This window comes from Protopterus annectens, chromosome 3.part0 (genome assembly GCF_019279795.1).
Source record: "Protopterus annectens isolate FY-2018-M chromosome 3.part0, PAN1.0, whole genome shotgun sequence".
Lineage (NCBI taxonomy): Eukaryota > Metazoa > Chordata > Ceratodontiformes > Protopteridae > Protopterus > Protopterus annectens.
In genome coordinates, this window is record NC_056731.1 from 493,633,144 (window position 1) to 493,654,494 (window position 21,351).

The 21,351-nt window shown below is 37.1% G+C and overlaps 1 protein-coding gene across 1 annotated transcript in view; it reads right to left on the reverse strand.

Moving 5' to 3' along the window:
- LOC122796445 (beta-galactosidase-like) overlaps nucleotides 1–21,351 on the reverse strand; it is a 948,601-nt gene that overhangs the window by 401,132 nt on the left and 526,118 nt on the right. The window contains exon 10 of the mRNA XM_044064920.1: nucleotides 1,226–1,338. Within this exon, the coding sequence (XP_043920855.1) occupies nucleotides 1,226–1,338 (113 nt within the window). The remainder of the gene's footprint in view (nucleotides 1–1,225; nucleotides 1,339–21,351) is intronic.

The window sequence follows — 21,351 nt, forward strand, 5'->3', positions numbered from 1 at the left end:
ATATAACCCTTATAGGGGGTGTCAAAAGGCAATTTATTTAAATCCATACCTGGTTATAGAGACTATGATGCCTCCAAATTAAAACTCTTGAAATTAACTAGCATCAGCTATAGACATACAAGGGGTAAAGTGTGGCTAGTATACAGGAATATACATAATGATATCAGCAGAACCTTATTACATTTGAGAGTATTTCAAAGTCAGAAGACTCATGAGCATACAAATTTAAATGTTTATCATGCCATCTTTTAGAGGTTCAAGAATGATATTTCTGATTATTCAAATGTTTTATAATAAGCTGCTTACTTAAATCAAGCAAGCCAAACTGTCAAGGAACTTCTCGACAAATAAGTAGGTGCCACCAGTAATCATTTAAATGTTTTGTTTAAAGCCAGGACAATGGTTATGATTATGATGATTCCATGACATGAACAGCATGGAGTGTGGACACTTCGTAGACAGTCTTACATCAGAGAGTCAACAACAAAAAAGAAAAATGCTATAATGAAGGGGCATATATTCTTTAACTTTATGGATACAGGGTCCACAGAACAATTATAATACAGCAATAAAAATGAGTAGTTTGCAGCCTATTAAGCTACAGAAGCAAGCGATCCACAACTACTGTCTGCAGATCCTAAAGTTAAAGAAATGAGTATGAAGGAGTTTGCAGGTTTGTCAGTGGGCAATAGAGAACAAGTCAAACTAATATTACGAAAGTAGGCATAACTAAAGAACAATGTGAACCTCACAGTACAGCTAAACCTTGCTTTTTGTTTCAAGAAATAGTCTGTTGAAAAGTTGCAGACTAAGCTCCTAACAAATACATTGTGAAATACAATGAAAAATTATCTCGTGACAGCATTTACATGTACGTTTCTCAGCATTACTAACAGTTTGTCAATAATGGTTATTCTACTTTTAAATGAAACACCATTCGATTTTTTATAAAGCACATCTGTTAACTTTAAGATTAAAGCATTACAGAAAAAAGAATACAAAGTTGCTTTTAGCTGAAAACTCTGTCTGACAAAGGCAATTCAACATGCTAAGCTACTCCCTAGCTTAGCATTAAAGTACAGAGAGCAGGAGTAGAGTAAAAATACAAGTTCCACCTGAAAACTGGAGGTAATGATTTTATATCAACAAATAGACATGCTAACAGCTCAACCACAACTTTTTTTTTAAACATAGTTTTATTATGAAAAGTATCAGAACAACTCACCTTCCTAATAACTTCTCTTATAGCAAAGTATTTAACAGTTAAGTCCCCTGCTTCAGATAATGGGGCATCGTAATCATAGCTAGTGGGCTGGGCTGCATATGGAGTGTTTGCACCTGCGAAGACAACATACACTTATTAGGTTACTCCAATCTATACATCCATGGGGCTAACAGGAGTTTTAAATAAATCAGGCAAAATGAACAACATAAAACAATGGGAGGAACTATTGTTGCCTACAAAAGAATCAGCTTTTGCAACATGGCCTTAAGATGAAAAGCAAAGAGGGCCTGAAGTTACCAGCAATCTACCGAGAAAAATCACATTCTAACCCAAATCAACATGTGTTTGTTACATCAAGATGTCTTAGCAACTATGACTTTAAATTCAGAAAACATTTGTAACTGGATTTTCCTCTGGACCATACATAATACTTAAATCAAGGTAACTAATGTTTTATACATGACATCTTACAAAGTTGTTCAAGGGAAACAATACAAGCCTAAACTAGGAAGGTCACAGAATATAACAATCACATTCTGAACAAATAGTATTAAACTGACAATCACTCAGTTTAACCTTTGCTGATTATACAAAATAGAATGTTGCCATTTAAATATAAAAATGTTCAGTATATGCCATAAAATAGCAATTTATGAATATGGAAAGATAACTTGTAATCATTAATCACAATAAGTGAATTTATTGCATTTAACCTATAATTTCACTCATTTTATAATAAGAAATGACAGGTATGAAAATCCTTGTGTAGGAAATGGGGGAGGGGGATGCACTGATAATTGAAATGCACTAACTTTCATCACTGTTCACATAAAAAAAAACTTGATGCTTTAAATAAGTTAGCAACAAAAAAGTGCTTACTTAAATGCTGGCAAACAATGAAATATAACTTCTGATATATCCAGTAAAATACACTGTATTATAAACATTAGGTATAAATAGTATTACCATCTATTTATATTAAGTAATAAGTTTTGAAAGACTTCATCAATAAGGGTGAATATGTTAAATAACTGTGCTATAATCTTTTACTGGGGTTTTATATATGATACATCCTACTTTACTATGATTAAATTGCTTGTCATCTATCTTTCATGTAAATATTAATTGCTTATACAATAAGTAGACATTTATATTGTATTAGAATTCTGTCTAATCTACAATAGTACTATATCTGTTCAAAATAATATAAATATTGCTTATTCCTATTACAAATATTCTGTATATGATAATTCAATTTATGGAGCTCAGATGTTCTGGATTGTCAAGGTATGAGTGATAATCTGATGCACTTAGGTTTATCCATGAGATTAAGAATGATTTTCATTCCATGGCTAGTGTGGATCTTACATTTATTAATTTGAATTTATTTCACAAAAAACATTTTTAGTATGCCTGACCAAAACATTACTTTACTGGTAAACACTCAAAGTATAAAACTGATAATTTCCTTTAAAAGCTCAAACATATAGTTTATAGTTAGAGGAAAATGTGTAATGGTCACAATGAAACAAAAAATACAGTCTAAATAACCTAAGATGGATTTAACTTTATCTTTAAATACCAGTGGCTTAAACAATCCTAGCAAGAGGTCAAATCTAATGAAATATTTACAACTGAACAAAGCACAAATTGTCTTCCTTCAAGAAACTCATTTCAAAACAAATGACAATTACAAATGGAATCCTAAGGAATATATGTCATTGGCGCAATCAACTTAAAAGACAAAGACAAAAAAAGGGGTAGCAATTTTATGGAAAACAAATGTGATTAACCCATAAATCATTTATAAGTATGAAACTAAAGAAGGCCTTATGGCATTAGTAATAGTTAAATATAACAGAATACGGACCCTAGCCAATCTGTATTGGTTCCCAGGCACTGGAACAGGAACTGTTAAAGAACACTTGGATTTCATTTCCAATAATTATAAAGGCAACTTAGTATTAGGAGATTTTAACTCTATATTTGATATTTCTGAAATTACAGATAAAAGACCACTGCATACATCTCTTGTATCAAAAGCTTTAAACAAGAGGGTAAAATCATTTCATCTTGTAGAGACTTTCAAATTTAAAGAAGATAAATCTTTGTTGTTTTCCCATCAAGATCACAGATTTGGTACTCAAACTAGAATAGATAAAATATTTGCTGCCAATAACTTACACTCCAAAAATGAAGTTATGTACTTACCATAACGTTAAATGTTTGTAGTCCATCTCGCCTGCATTCTTGCTGGATGGGTTCAGAGCCGATACTCGGCTGACACTAAAGCTCGAGAGCTTTTACTGGCGCGAGGCTAACCCTATCCCATGGTGCCTCACGGCAATTCCCCAGATCTTGCTTGCAAGAAAATAAGTACCTCATAGTTATGAAACTACATATATATATATATATATATATATATATATATATATATAAAAACTACAACCAGGTCAGACAGCATAAGTATAGTCCACCAGATCCTCCAGGAACAGGAAGGGGACAAGAGGGAGGGACACAAGAATGTAGGTGAGATTGACTACAAACATGGAACGTTATGGTAAGTACATAACTTGTTCAAAACAATCCGACAATACTTAAAACTTAGGAAAAAACAAAAACGGAAATAAGCAGAAAAAAGCTGGTACAAAACAAAACAACGGCACGGACAGTTTATTAAAAGTGAGCGCTTTCAGCCAAGCAAATACTCAGCCTTCATCAGACATTAAGCAATTTTCACAGCCCTATATTTATATAGGCAACACACCTTGTTTAACAATAAACTAATTAACCAATCTCAATTTATAATTAAATAAAACTACCTGTCTAAAATATATATATATATATATATATATATATATATATATATATATATATATATATATATATATATATACATATACACACACACACACACACACACACACAAGATACTAGATTGTAACCATTCTCAAGGAGACCAAGCTACATTATATAAAAAAACGCACACCATTTAGTTCGCATTCTTTTGAATACAGAAACCTATGTGTATGGCATGCTAAATTCCTAACATGCTACTCATACAATAGACTATATCAGCTAGCTAAAACACAAATAGATAATCAAATAAATATGATACAGCTACTTCAAGCCATTTAAATAAAAAACAACAACATAAAACACAAGAGACACTATTATTTAAATGGGGGAACATCTTACTGTACATAAATAAGTGAATATATTATGGGGAGTCGAATGAACCCTTTACCTAACAATTACTTATCTAAGAAGAGCTTTTAATTTCAGAATACACTTAATAGAAGCATAGTCATTCAGCCCTGGGGGGAGATGTGCACATGTTCTGATCTGCCAGAAAAGTTCTTGCTCTTCTAAACACAACTGCCAGGGACCTCCCCTTGTATCATTTTTAATCTGGTGAACCACACTAAATACAAAACAGTGGTCAGGGTACTCTAAAATATGCCTGGCAAGTGCATTTGTCAAATCCCTCCTACCTATGGCATAAAGGTGCTCATAAACTCTTTTCTTTATTTTTCTCTCAGTTTTGCCTATATAGAAGGAGGGGCATTTCTCACATAAAGCCACATATACAACTCCCTTTGTATCACAATTGCAATTACCATTAATGAAATAATTTTTTCTATTAACATTAATTCTATTACCCGGGTGCATGAATTTACATTGAGGGCACATACCACATTTTCGCATTCCCACTATTTTGTCTTTAGATTTACACGTGGTTGTTTCAACCAGATTTTTAAGGTTGATACCCCTTCTATATGTAAATTTTGGATGACTACCTAAAACTTTAACTAAAGCTCTATCCTCAGAAATGATACTCCAATTCTTAACTACTATATCCCTAATAGTTTTAAAGTCCACACTATAAGTGAACAAAAGATTAATCCCAGGGAGTGCAGAAGTACTAACATTAGGGGTAGCCTTACTTGATCTACCCATGATGCCACCCCCCAATAAAGGCAAAAAATGGCCATTATTCCTTTTAGCCTGCACTTCCTGCATCATCTCTTTTATTATACTATCAGGGTAATCTCTGCTTGAAAACATTTTTCCAATGTTGTCACACTCCTTGATGAAATCAGTCTCATCTGAGATTATTCTAGCAGCCCTGACAAATTGTCCTTTAACGACACTTCTTTTTTGATGGAAGGGGTGACAGCTGGTAAAATGAAGGTAACTATTTGAGTACGTTGGCTTTCTGTAAATTAAAGATCTAAATTTATTATTAACTTTATCTTTACAGATTTTAACATCCAAAAAGTTAATTTCATCTGTACCAACAGAGTACGTAAACTCTAGAAAGTCAGTCATTCTAGAAATACTAGATATAAAGTCTGAAATCAAGTTCTGAGGACCTTTCCAGATGAACGACATGTCATCTTGGTATCTAGTGCACCAAGTGACATGTTGTTGATACAATTCATTATTGAACAACCAATTACGTTCCCAAAACGCCATGACACTGTTGGCAAAACTGCACCCACAGGGTGACCCCATAGCGATCCCAGTGTTTTGTAGGAAGACCTGGTCCTTAAACACCAAAAAGTTATTTCGTAATATCAAATCTAATAAGGTCTCCACTATGTACATCTGTGTGTTACTAGCACTTTTTGCTAACATAAAATTCCTTGTCCAGTCAATACCTAGTTGTTGGGGAATGACAGTATAAAGATCTTTCACGTCTACTACTAAGAACACAATATCCAAATTGAACTCAATCTTGTTAAAATTCTCCAGAAAATCCCAGGAGTCTTTACAAATCTGAGATTCCCCTTGGATATATGGTTTAAGAATACCATCAATGTATTTGGCACAAGCATAAGTGATTGATCCTCTTCCATCCACTCTAGGCCTTAATGGGGGATCATTTAAATTTTTATGGATTTTAGGTGTGCCAAAAATGATGGGAATCTTTGGTGCTGGCATGGACAGAAAATGAAATATGTTACAATCAATGCTACCCTCTAAAAATAGATCATCTAAGACGCCCCTGATTTTCTTATAGGCTGCAGGAAGTTCATTTACACTAGATTTCATATAAGTGTCAGACTGTAGGTGACTAAGCATCTTACTATCATAAAGGTATTCGTCCATGAAAACCAGTCCTCCTCCCTTGTCTGGTTTCATTACTCTAACCTTACATTCATTAAGGAGTGAAATGAAATCTAATTCATACTTAGAAATATTACTTTTCATATTCAAACATTGTATGTTGTTGTCAAGTCTAGCCCTGAAATCTATGTCACATAGCTTTTCAAACGTATTCAACCCACCATGTAAAGGTGGGTTAAAAACACTTGACACTCTAAAGGAATTAAGAAGGGCAGGTGTGTTCCCTAAAGACACCACCAGATTCAACTTCCGAACATACAATTTAAAATCAACGAGTGTTTTAACAAATTCACCCCTTCTATTAGGAATGAATGAAAGTCCTTTAGAGAAGAAGTCTATCAGGGATTGTTCAACAGTTAATACGGTGTAATTGTATATCTTAAAGTCACCCTGTTGACTTATAAGAATCTCAGGTCCTGTCTCTAAAGGATATGTCATCTCCTCCATTGATTCACTTTTCTCCTTCTCTGTGCTTGTCCCCTGTTGTTGTTCGGACTTGTACTGTTGTTGCCTGGCCTGTTCCTGCCCCTGGGAAAACCCTGTTCACTTTCAACATTTTCTTGATTTTGATTCTGACTTTGTCCATTACTGAAATTACTATTATTATTGTTGTTTTGACCCCTAATACGTTCACTTCTACGAACAGGTCTTTCCTCTTGGTTTATATTGATGTCAGGCGTGCTCCCTGAATTAACATCTTCACCTCCTTTAAGTTATAACCCACTAAAGGGGGAGGGGGATAGGCCTTGTTATTTTTATAGTCCAAAAGATCTCTATCCATTTTGCGTTTTTTATTAAGTACAAGTTTGGAAATGGATGCTTCAATGCTTGAAAAAATTCTCAAATAGTCATATTTATATCTTAAAAAGTCTTTATCATTTACTAGACCAGTCTCCAAAACTTCAAGTTCCTCTTTGAGATCTATAATCTCGGATCCATAATAATTGATAAGTGAAAGCAGAAAATCAAAACCCTGTTTGTCAAATAGGTTTAACAACTCTTGATGGAATAAGGAGTTGCTAATTAAACCTGCAGGACAGCGCCACTGGCGTAAGCCCTTAGGCACTACTTTTTTCTCAACACATTCCTGCAGATAAGCCACTTCCAGTTGTAATTTTTTACAACGAAACAATTTTTGATCAAAAATATTTAATCTGTCAACAAAATTACTCACCGAACGTTCACTATTCCCAGTTCTTGCCTCTGAGTCGTTAGGTGATGTAAAAAAAATCCTTTTTACTCAAAAAATTAGCCATTGAGGGTATTACTGCCGTATTATTACTTCCATTATGCTGTTCAAGTGATTCACTCACTTGTCCAGGATACACATCTCCGCTACACCTCCTCGCGTTACCACTAGCAACAGGCTGCCCAAGAGAGACATTAACGTTGTTCGTCACCTGGGACATAGGCTTATTCCCCTGACACACAATAGGAGCAGAAGTTGTTTCAGTATTCCCTCTAGAAACTATTACTGTGTCAGTGTGGTTCCCATTGTTATTTGATTCGAGTTTTTGTGATAAAGCCTCGACTCTAGTTAACAACAAGTTAACTAGCACCGTTAGATTACTCAAAGCATTTGCTTCCTCCGAGGTCTCCATTGAATTAGATTCTCGTTCGTTATCCTGCGAGAATAACGGCTGTGAGTTTGTCCTATTATGCCCGTTCTGAATACCAGCTTCTAAATTTCCACTAGCCATCTGAAACAATAAGCAAACGTGTTCAAAACAATCCGACAATACTTAAAACTTAGGAAAAAACAAAAACGGAAATAAGCAGAAAAAAGCTGGTACAAAACAGCGGCACGGACAGTTTATTAAAAGTGAGCGCTTTCAGCCAAGCAAATGCTCAGCCTTCATCAGACATTAAGCAATTTTCACAGCCCTCTATTTATATAGGCAACATACCTTGTTTAACAATAAACTAATTAACCAATCTCAATTTATAATTAAATAAAACTACCTAACAATGTCTATATATATATATATATATATATATATATATATATATATATATATACATACATACAAGATACTAGATTGTAACCATTCTCAAGGAGACCAAGCTACATTATATAAAAAAAACACACACCATTTCGTTCGCATTCTTTTGAATACAGAAACCTATGTGTATGGCATGCTAAATTCCTAACATGCTACTCATACAATAGACTATATCAGCTAGCTAAAACACAAATAGATAACAATCAAATAAATATGATACAGCTACTTCAAGCCATTTAAATAAAAAACAACAACATAAAACACAAGAGACACTATTATTTAAATGGGGGAACATCTTACTGTACATAAATAAGTGAACATATTATGGGGAGTCGAATGAACCCTTTACCTAACAATTACTTATCTAAGAAGAGCTTTTTCTGCTTATTTCTGCTTATTTCCGTAAGTACATAACTTCTTTATGTTATGCAGTCCCATCTCGCCATGATTCTTGCTGGATGGGACAGTGTCCCTAGCACCTTTATCCTGGGTGGCTCAAGCGAAGAGACTCTATAGCACAGTGGACCCAGTGGACCCAAAGGATGACCTGCCCCGGAGGCCAAATCCAATTTGTAATGAGTGACAAAGGTATGTGGTCTTGCCCAAGTAGCTGCTGCACAAATAGTATCAATTGGGAGCCTAGATCTAAAGGCACATGAAATAGATACTTTCCTGGTACAATGGCCTTTTACTTTGATAATTGTTTGCCAGCAGTTTGATAAGCAAAGGAAATGCAATCTGAAAACCATTTTGAAAGAGTAACCTTGGAAAAAGTCAAGCCCTTATTTTTGTCAGAAAAGGAAACAATTGATCTGATTTTCTGAATTCTTTAGTCCTGTGCAAGTAAAATCTGAGAATTCTGTGAATGTCTAATTGCTGTAGTCTGTACTCAGATTTATTAGAGTGGTATGGAAAAAACACTGGTAACTCAATAGTAGTGTTAAGATTACATTCTGAGCATACCTTGGGAAGAAAAGAAGGGTTTGTTCTGAGTGAGACTCTATCCTTGTGGAAAACAATGTAATGAGGTTGAATAGTAAGGGCTTGCAGTTCTGAAACTCTCCTAGCAGAGGTTATGGCTACTAAGAATAGTGTTTTGGAAGATAACAATTTTAGAGCTGATGAAGAAGAGGGCTCAAGGGGTGCAGACATTAATTATGTAAGAACTAAGTTTAAGTCCCAGGGTTCTGATGGGTGTTTGATCGGAGGCCTCAGAAGGAGAACACCCATTAAAAAGGTTTTGCACAAGGAGTGTGTGACATGATGGGATTTCCCATGAAGCCAAAATGGAAATTAGAAATGGCAGCTAACTGAACTCTGACTGTAGCGGCTGCAGCTCCTTCATGAAAAACTGACGCAAGGAGGGATTAAATAGATTCAATAGGAGCTGTATAGGGATCTAAGCCTTGGTTTGTAGCCCAAATAGAAAACCTTTTCCATTTGCTGGAGTATAACTTCTGAGTGGAAGGCTTATGAGATGAGATCAGAATATGTTTGAAGGGGAGAGGGTAATGCACCTGGCTATTCGTGGAACTGGAGCAGCCATGCTTTCAATTTAAGGGTGTGGATGGTGGGGTGGAACTGCCCCGACTGATGAATCAGGAGGTCTGGAAATGGTTCCAGAATCCACGGTTCCTCCAAAAGGCAGGGCCACAGGAAGGGCAACCATACTTGTCGAGGCCAGTAAGGAGCAATGAGGATCAGGGTACTCCTCAACTGCTTTGCTTTCTGTATTACCTTTGGGATGAGAGGAAAAGGTGGGAAGGCATAAAGAAGTCCCGGGGGCCAATCGTGGACCAGAGCATCCCTGGGTGACATCCCCAGAAGGGGAATTAGGGCAAAGTAGCTGCTGCATTTGGTGTTCAGCTGAGTGGCGAATAGGTCGCAGCAAGGCTGGCCCCATCTGTGAAAGATCTCTTTCACAACTTCTGTATTCAGGGATCACTCGTGAGGCATCAGAATTGCTCGGCTGAGTTTATCTGCTATCACACTGGATTTCCCTGGGATGTGCTTTGCTACCAGAAAACTTTGAGTGTCCATCGCCCATTTCCAAACTCTTAAGGCCTCTCGGCTAAGCGGGTAAGATTTGGTCCCCCCCTTGCTTGTTTATTATGTACCACATGACAGACATGTTTTCTGACTGGATCACAATTTTACAAAATGCCCATGTTAATGTTGGCAAAACTGACAGATGCTTAAGGAATAGAATTTACGATCATTATTATTGCATTAGGAAAAAAGATATTACCAATGCATTATATAGGCATCTTGTCAAAAGCCCTAGTTGTGATATGTTCAAGTTCACTATCTTAGAACTTATAATGGCTAATCCCAGGGGTGGCAACACTAGTAAAAAATTGGGTGAAAGAGAAACTAGGTGGTAAATTTCATTAAATGCTACTGCACACCCAGGGATAAATGATAGTATATCTATGAAGCCAATTTTAGAATGCAAAGCATAATGTGTACATATATCTAGTGTGATAGACTACAGAAATGAATATGAATTAATGCTTGAATAGCATTTTATATAGTACAGATTTTTACTCAAGCGAATATTTTTATAAATATTTTTTATACAATTTTTATATATTTTATGTATTGTTTTATTTATAGGTGATTTTACATAGAGTAGTTATATAGCTCATACAATATACAAGTGATTTTAAACACAACACACTGTGCACTTTAAGGAATGTGTATATTTAATATACATTCAACTAATGTACTAATTAATCAGTTTGATTGGTTTGACACTTGTATATAACCTAGGATGTAATTAACGACTGTGTTCTGATGAAGTCTATAATATTAGATGAAAGCGCTTAACATAGAGAGTTTTACAAATAAAGTTGAGTTTACTCTGGATTTATTTTTGGAGTTTCTTGGAATCTAGACACCCAGGACAGCAGACAGAAGTGTTGTGTGTATTTACTGAGTTGACTTTCACTGAATACGTTTATTTTAATTGGATTGCAATTGTCCCGGTGGGAAGGGAGCTGTGAAGTGCTTGCAACACACATAGCACTGCTCTCATCTCCAGAACATTGATGTGCAAGTGATTCTCATAGTTCTGCCAAGTACCTTGGACCGTCATTCCCAGATAATACCCCCCACCCTATCTGGGAAGCGTCCATGGTCAAAACCGCTTTCTCTTGGGGAGGAACAAGTGGACAACCTAAGAGAAGTTGTTCTGTGTGTAACCACCTTGTCAGATCCTTCTTGCAGGTGTTTGTTAGGAAAATCTGATGAGAGAATGGAAGGTCTTGTATCGACCAGTGGGTAAATAGCAGCCACTTAAGTATTCTCATGTGTAGATGGGCTAGGGGAACTAATAGGATAGAGGAAGCCATAGTCCCTAGGATTTGAAGGACTAACCTGGCCTGAACTTTGTGACGGTTTAGCAAGGATCTGACTTGATTGCGTAGAGACTCTACTCTTTCTGGTCTTAGTCTTGCTGACATGGTGGTTGTGTCCATTTCTGAGCCTAAGAATACAATGTGCTGTGAAGGAGATGCGGCTGATTTTTTTAGGGTGACTGTGATGCCTAAACTGGCGCACAAGGATAGTCTCTCGTCCCTGGTTCTGATTAGTTGATGCTTGGTGGTAGCAGTGAGGAGCCAGTCATCTAGGTACAGAAACACCTGGAATCCTTGACATATCAGGTGAGCTGTTACCACTGCCATGCATTTGGTGAACACTCTGGGGGCTGTAGTGAGACCAAAGGGCAGTGTTCGTAAGTGAAAATAATGGGCTCCCAGCCAAAAGCGTAAGTGTCTTCTGGAGCGCCTGTCTATTTTGATGTGGTAGTACGCATCCTGAAGATCTATTGAGCACATCCAATTGTCTTTCCTGATAAAAGGGAATATCGACTGCAGAGTGATCATTCTGAACTTCGATTTCTTTTACGGACTTGAGTATGCTGAGATCTAGAATTGATCTCCAGTCTCTGTCTTTTTTGGAACTAAAAAGAATCGAGAGTAAGTTACGGATCCTATTTGCTCTGTGGGGACTTCTTGGATGACTCTTTTTGCAGCAACGGGATAACCTCTGATGTTGCACGGTCTAGTTGAATGGGTGCCACGACTAGTAGAGACCGGTTTGTTGGGGGTTCAGAAACAAAGTGAATCAGATAACCTCGGGATATTATAGTGTGTACCCAACGATCTTGCGAGATGTTTAGCCAGGCGCTTGGGTACAGCGATAGATGACCCCCAACTGCCTCCAGAGACTGACAGGCAATCAGGGGCGATGAAAGGGATGATCAGAAAACGTTTCTCTAGCTCCCTGATGTTGCGGACCTTCTCTGCCACGAGGGCGGCATCTTCCATTATATCCTCCCCCTCTGCCTCTAGGGGAGGGTTGACCTTGTGCCCGAGGGAAATCTTTTTGGGATTTACAGAACCACATTTTCCCTCCCATATTACCCTTGGGATAGGGTCTAGACAGGAGGGAGAAATGGACTCTTTCGGCAGATAAGATTTTCCCTTCCTGCTCGCACCTGGTCAAAGTCATTCACCTGGGGTCCAAAAAGAGATGAACCATCAAAGGGGATGTTAGTGAAGGAAGACTTAAAGGATTCCATGAAATTACAAAGACGCATCCAAGAATGTCTCCCGAGGGATATTCCTGCTGTGGCTGCCCTACTCGGTCCGTCTGCTGCATACGATATTAGCCTCATGGAGGAGTTAGCTATCGACGTGAGGGTGCAGAGCTGCGCAGAAACCTTATCCATGGATCCCAGAACTGCTGAACCCTGGAGGTCATCTCCCAATTCCTTCAGGAGATCCCTCAAAAGAGTAAAATGGGTGAGGTAATTCAGCGATCTTAGAGTAAATGCTGCTGAAGAGAAGGTACACTTCTCCATACCTATCCATCGTCCTAGACTCCTTATTAGGAGGATGGATATTAACTCCTCCTTCGTGGCCGCTGCTACCACCATAGCATCAACGGGAATGCCTTTGGTAAGAAAAGCCTTACCTTTAGGTGCTGTCATGAATTTATTTGGCCTTCTCGGGACGGGCTCCACTGAGTCTGGGGAGATCCAAGCTTTCTGCAATATGACCCCTAAGAGTTGGTCATAAAGCGGTTACCAGGGAGGTGGAAGGTCGGGAACCAAAGGCCTCAAGATACACTGAATCGTCCTCAGTCGGGTTTAGAGGTCTTCTAGTCACCCCTTTGTCTAAGGATTTCTAGGATGTCAGAGAAAGACATCCTCAGAGGGGGATCTAGGGGACCCTTCTGATTCCTCCATATCAATGTCAGAAGTGACAGACTCAGGTGAGTCAACATGCTTCCTCTTACATAGTTTCTTCTGAGGGAGCTCTCCACTGGCATAATCTGGGGAGGTCTTGGAAGAGGGGACACATCCAATAGGGGCTTGCTTGGGTCTCTGGTGCTGTGCGCTGTGGGGGTAGCAGGGAGGAAGAGGTTGTTTCCTAATGCTGGTGGGACACAGGTTCCTAGGGTATGGCTTTTGCAGAGGATAAAGCCTTCTCTATAGCTTCAAAAGCCCTTCCCCCCACTCCGAAGTGATGGGTGGTCGGCTCCTAGCCAGGGGGAAAGGTTCTGAAGCAGATGTGGGAGCAGAGTTGAGTCAAGCCGAGGCACCGAGTGGGAGGGTCGGTTCCAAAGAAAACCCAGGGTGACTGTCCCACTCGGAGTCAACTTGAGAGCATCGGCTCCCAGATCCCTTGGCTCCAGACTGAGCCACTGAGGATAGAGTAATCTGTTCCAAGGAAGCAGGGAGGATCCCAGGAACCCATGGATCTAAGCCTGAAGAACCTGAAGTAATTGGCTCCGAGAGCGAAGCAGTTGGAGGAAGAGCAGTGGTTTGTAAAAGGGTTGACTCCAAGACCTTTGGGTCTGGAGGGTCCAATTTCTTTGCCAGAGCTGGATCTGAAAGCAACCTCTTCACCACCCGCTCAATGTTCTCATCTGAGAGTGCCCTGGAGGATCTGGTGGAGACAGGAGATCTCCTCCTCTCCAAAATAGGAGATCTCAAAGTAGGTGACACAGAATCAATATCAGGTATGTCTCGGTACTGAAGGTTGCCTCGGCACAGAGAAGACAGATGGTACCGATGTGGAAGAAGCTGAATCAGAGCCAGTACTCCTTGGCTCAGACACTTTGGTCTTTTTTGATGGCTCTGAAGCTGGGGCCAAAGATTTTCATTTTGAAGACTTAGGAGCTGCCTGACCGAGTTTCAGCTGTTCCTGGAAGGAACTGGTCATAGGACCCCTATCAAAAAGTTTTTGTTTCCTCTAATTCAAGACCCTGGTACTAAACGCATGGTGAAAGGTACAGTGCTCTTGCAAATGAGCTTCACCTAAAGAGTACACGCAACTGGTTGACTGTCTGTCAAAGACATTTTTTGTGAGCATCTATCACACTTTTTAAACCCCGAAGGGCAATGGTCCTTATGCTCTCTTATCCTTTTCTTTAGATATTCTGACTGAAAACTATAGTTTAGCTAGAGAAGGCAACAATAACTACTACAGTAACAATAAGATAGAGTGAAAGATAGAGTCTGTGTGTGTGTGTGTATATATATATATATAAACTTTTTATATATATATATATATATAATAGATAGATATAAAAAAAGACACACTCAGGGAGGAAAGGCCCTCTATCTTAAATGGGCCGTACAATCCTAAGGGGAATACAGTGGTCAAAAACTCTCAGAATCGAAAACTTAGCCAATGAGCCAGTAAGACACAACCTCAAAGCTTTCGTGGCAAATGAGATCTAGGGAATTGCCGTGAGGCACCATGAGATAGGGGTTAGGCCTTGAGCCAGTAAAAGCTCTCGAGCTTTAGTATTGGCCGAGTCGGAGCCGAATATTGGCTCTGAACCCATCCAGCAAGAATTATGGTGAGATAGGACTACATAACATTCATTAATTTCTCAATCATTCCCTGCCCCTTTTCAGACCACAATTCATTGATACTAATACTTTAAAAATGGGTAGAAACCATTAATCTTTAACTCCAGAATTCCAGCATAAATAACTAAAATTAAAGAGTTCAAACCCTGGTTATTATCTGAATTACAACAGTTCTTAGATATTAATTACACCATAGAGATAAATAAAATAATGATATGGGACTCATTAAAAGCTTACATACATGGTAAAACCCTAACTTGGTATAAAAAAAATCAGGGAATGGGATTCTGAATTATTAGATCTACAATCCAAACTTTTGTCAGTAAAAGCTGAAAAAATCAAAATCATTTGGAGATGAAAAAGAAAGAAGTATTGATAAATGCAATGAAATTCTAACATAGAAAACTAGTTTAGCTTTATAAAAAACTAAATATTAATACCTTGGCCACTTCTCTCAAATATCTAAATAATTTATCCACAAGAATCAAAATACAATCAAAAGCCAATAACATTAAAAGCGTCTTCCATGAAAAGAAAAGGAAAAATGTCTCTGATATAGGTGACATTCTTGATGCCTATAGAAATCACTATATGAAACATTTCCAAAAAGAAAATATACATATTGATCAATTAAATCTAGATGAAAAATGTTCTAATATTAAAAAAAATGGAAAAATTAAAACTAGATTTGCCATCACCCATACCCTGCAAAGAAATTACAGATACAATAAAAGAGGTAAAAATAATAAAGCTCCAGGTATAGATGGCATAATTATGGAAATATATAAACGTTTTCCTTCAAAGATAATATCCCTATTCCATAAAACTATTAGAAATTCAGTCACAAGCTTTAATACCACCCTCTTGGAGATATTCCTTAATCATACCAATCCTAAAGGAAAATAAATCCCCAAACCTCTGTACCTCATATAGACCTATATCATTACTAAATAATGACTACAAGATATTTATGACAATATTAACTAACAGAATGAAAATACCACTATCGAAAATAAATAATGACCAAACTGGATTTATATATCAGACACACACGACAATATTAAAAGGATAATTTCTCTTATAGATTATATTAATAAAGAAAACAAACATACATAATTGGCTTAGATATAGAGAAAGCCTTTGATTCCCTAAATTGAGATTATTTACTCAAAATCCTAATGCTATTTGAATTTCCTACATCCTTTGTTCATCTCCTAAAGAATATATATATATATATATATATATATATATATATATATATATATATATATATATATATATATATATATATATACACACACACACACAAATAATTTAATGTAGTTAGGTCATTTTACCTCTGAATCTATACATATAACAAAAGGCACTAAACAAGGATGTCCCATGCACCGATTCTATTTGCCCTGGCTATTGAAATATCAGCAGATTCAATTCGTAACAATATAAAAATCAAAGGAATAAATGTTTATGAACAATACAATTCTAAAGTAATGCTATTTGCTAATGACACATTACTAATATTATTGAATACAAAAGAGACATTAGAAGAATTTATATATTAATTGACAAATTTCACATGACTTCAGGACTCCATTTCAATAAATCAAAATCATTTTTTTTATTTTTAAATAAAAAAGAACTGCAGACTAAGGGGATCACATCATAGGGAAACAGGAATCTACCTTAAAATATCTAGGAATTGAGTTATGCAAGGATGATAATGAATTAGTCTCAAAAAACAATATCAATACAATTAAAATCTCTGTGGAAAAATGGAACAAAATAATATTAAATAATATCTGAAGATAGGCTACAGTTAATAAAAATGGTTTTACTGCCCAAGATCCTATACATATAGCCTTGGCAATACAACTGTTACCAGCAAGGAATATACTTAAAGAAATAAATTCATGCCTAATAAAATTTTTATGGTTTCCCAAAAGAAACGGACTAGCTTTAATACATCATATCAGACCATGGAAACAGGGAGGATTAAACTTTCCTGATACAGAAACTTATATAAAAGCATCAATATCTAAAACAATCTCAGATTGGATAAGTCCAAATTACTCTGCAAATTGAAAAGAATTACTAACTGTAATATCAATAAATGTATTTGATTTACAAAAAAAATTTCAAACAGATAAAAACAATTTGCCATGGCACATATGTATTAGTATGCAATATAACATAACTAAACCCACTAAAACGCATATGATTAATTATTAAATTGACTCATTTCAGAAAATTATTAATGCAAATATAGATTTATAAATCTGGTTTGATCTTTCAACACTATTTATAGTCACAAAGAACTTTCCACATAAAATATACAGAGAAATTATTAATTCTTGGGAACAGAAAAGATTTGTTTGTTGGCTCCAATGCATCAAAGAACTAAAAGTTTTAGATATGCAAGTAATAAAAACAACATACAAAATTCCACAACAGGACTGGCTAACTTTACAGAGTATTCTGTCATATTCGCAAGATTTAAGTAGAATTATTAACAATTCTTCATTTAAAGAGATACCTAAATTTACAAACTACATATATGAAATTATATATAATGACTCTGACATGGGAAACAGTATTTCAAAATTTTACAAAATATTGATAAACTATAAAACACCCAAAACCTCATATTGGAAATATATAACAAAAGGACAAGCAATACAGTTAACTAAAGATATTAAAACAAATATCTTATTATCGATAAAATATACATACTTTACACAACACTGGAAAGTTTTTAATTGGAAATGCTTGCACAGAGCATTCTTAACACCGGATAGAATCAGCAAAATTAGTTCTTCCATAAAAGGAATATGTTGGAGATGTGAGCAAGTACACAATGCAGATTGGAACTATATTTTGACTGTTAAAATTATGCCATTTTGGAATGGTATTAATAAGTTTCTACAAGCTTTATTTAATGAATCATTTTATTTAATTAAAGCTCTTTATTACTAAATGTGAACGAAGGTCCTCATTTGAATAGGTCAAAAATGTATCTAGTATGGACTATACTCACAATTTCAAGGAAGTGTATAACAAAAAGATGGAATACAAACACAATACCAACTTTGGAAGACTTCTACAGCCTACTGAAGACCACAGCATTATTGGAAATTAAAATTAAAGAACTAAGAATTTATCCAAAGCTATTTATTAACAACCCTTGGGGAAAAGTCTTATCATTGATTGACACTATACAATAATTGATTAGATACTCTGATAATGGATTGGACATACTTATAAAGTAACTGTATACATTAAGATCGGTTATAGTGTCAGGCTAATGTAAATAGTGTACATAGTTATTTAAGATGTTATGTATAAATACTATGGAATTCATTGAAATGTATTTGAAAAATAAAAAAAAAATTTTTTGAGAGGAAAAAGCTGCTGCTGGTTGGAAAAAAATGGAAGAAAAAAAATGTTCTTTTTACACACTAACCTGAACAGGGTTGTGTTATGACCCTGCTAGGATAAAGCTGATAATGTGCATGAGCAATGTAAGCACTAATGAGATCAGCAACGCAGCAAAAGCAATCTCAGTGCTTACCTTGGTTTTAAGAGCTAACTATTTCAATCTTCAGGGATGGTTCTCTTATAAAGATTTAAAAATACTGGTAGTGTAGTGGTGCTGCGGTAGCGTTGTCACCTCACAGCAAGACGTTGCTCTGTTCGATTCTCAGTTAGAGCATCTTCTGTGTGGAGGCATGCGTGAATGGGCGTGCCTTCGTTGAAGGTTGTGCATCAGGGCTGGTAACTCGGCACGTAAAAATTCACTACCAAACATGTAGCTGTGACGACCCCCAACCAGGATAAGCCGAAAGACACAACAACCAGATACTACAACTCTCAGCTAAATCATTGCTGAAGAATTCTGCAGATTACCAAGAATAGTAGAATAAAGGCTGAAAAATCAGGAACATGTTTTAAGCATTACACTAATTCACATAAAAAGTTAAGCGAATAACACCTTTTATATCAATGCATTATTTATTTTTTTTAAACCAGCAAATTATTTTTACTAAGGTCAGAGCAAAATTATGAGTCAGAACCACTGAAGGTCTCTGAAATCAGGAACAATGACAGGCATGCATTACTCCTCAATGAAGTAAATAAAAGTTACTTATCTCTGCTGCTGTATGACGACTGCTGAAAAGCAGTCACTAATCTGGTGTGGTAATACCAGTGTTGCACACGGTATTGGTATTTGCTGAAATAAGTACAAAACCCAATACTAATATGGCGTGTGCGTGTTCGCGCGTGTGTGGTCTTAAGACTTTGTTGATGAGTTCAGTCACAATAGTTTCCAAAAATCATTAAACTCAGCTAGTGTTACAAAGCAGCAAGTCTTTATTCATCACAGACAAGAGGATCACTGGAGGGTGTGTGTGTGGGTGGGACAGGGGGGGCTGAAACAGTAGGCAGTGCTTAGAGCACAATTTCACCCAAGTCCTGCCCTGAACATAGAGCTGATATAATATATCACGGTTGCAACTAAATGCCACTAAGTGTGCATGCCTCTGTGAGATGGCCCAAAATAGTCTGGTACATAGGCCTGTTCCCACTGTAGCTACAGGTAAGCCTGGGTGTACTACTCCTAAACGTTTGCAGCATGACCTAAAAAGTTGCTTAGGAGGGGTGGCAGTGACAGGATGATATTGAAAGACAGGCAATGAATAACAGTGATTAATTGTAGGGTTACAGACTGTGTAGCACTTATGCACCTGTGCTTCCATTTGACAATAAGGGTACCAAGAAATTTAAGTAGTACTGTCAGCAGAATAATATAAGTAGTGCACACAATGCAGTCTTTCAAGTAATCTAGGTATGTATCATACACCAGTGCAATGTACGAACCCACACACAAATGCATGGATCTCATCATACCCAACAGAACCAAAACACTCTCCTCCAAAAAAGGGAAGCCAATCTGGTGGTCCCCTGCCATAAACAAGGAAAGTGATGCAGAATAAGCCGAAGTCCCAAGACTGGAAAAACTCCCTTATCAGCCTCAACAAAAAGTTGAGATCTCTCATCAAATCCTCTAAAGCTAGCTATGAAAACAGAATTGCAGTAGATAGTAAAAAACAACCACAAGGCCTTTTATAGTTATGTAAAGAATCTCCATGGCAATACCCAGATTTGCTTTGAGCTACTGCACAATGGTATCTCCTATACCTAGGCAACAGATATTGCCAATATACTGGCCAACAGATTCAATGCCAACTTTACCCTCCCCAAAAGACCAATCACAATACTAGTAGATTGCCAGGCACCCAAAATTACTGCTTCACAGGTCGAAAAAGCACTGTCCAAGGGCAAGAATACAGCTTCTATGGGACCTGACAATATCCCTGGCTATGTTCTTCATGAACTACAGAGTGAACTGGCACCTCACCTGTGTGCCCTGTTCAATCACAACCTCATCTCAGGCTTTGTTCCTACTGAATGGTGCACTGCTACAATCATCCCTCTCCACAAAGGAGGAGCGACTACAGACCCCGGGAGCTATTGCCCCATTAGCCTGATGAGTCTGATATGTAAAGCTATGGAACGCATCATCATGGACTTAAGAAGGATATAAGGAATCTCCAAACTCTGGATCTCACACAGTTTGGTTTTGTGAAGGGTAGATCATGCCTGCTAACTTGGTCAACTTCTTTGAGTCAGTCACCAGAGCTGTGGATGAGGGCAAGGTGGTTCATAGAACTTACCGTGATCTGGCCAAGGCCTTTGATACCATTCCCCACTAAGTAATCACAGAATTAAGCTAGGCATCAACCCATATATCACTAGGTGGGTTGCAAACTGGCAAACAGATAGAACCCACAATGTGAAAGTAGCCGACTCCAAGCCAGACTGCCGACCAGTTACAAGTGGAGTCCCACGGGGTTTGGTCCTGGGTCCTCTCCTGTTTGGTATCTACTTCTCTGAAGTCCAGGCCAACACGAAGGGACTCTGGTTGACAAAGTTTACAGATGATTGCAAGTTTTATTAACTCCCCAAGTGATGTTGACATCCTACAGAAAGGCCTCACTGAGACCAAGGACTGTGTCAGAACCATGGTCTTAAGCTCAATGCCA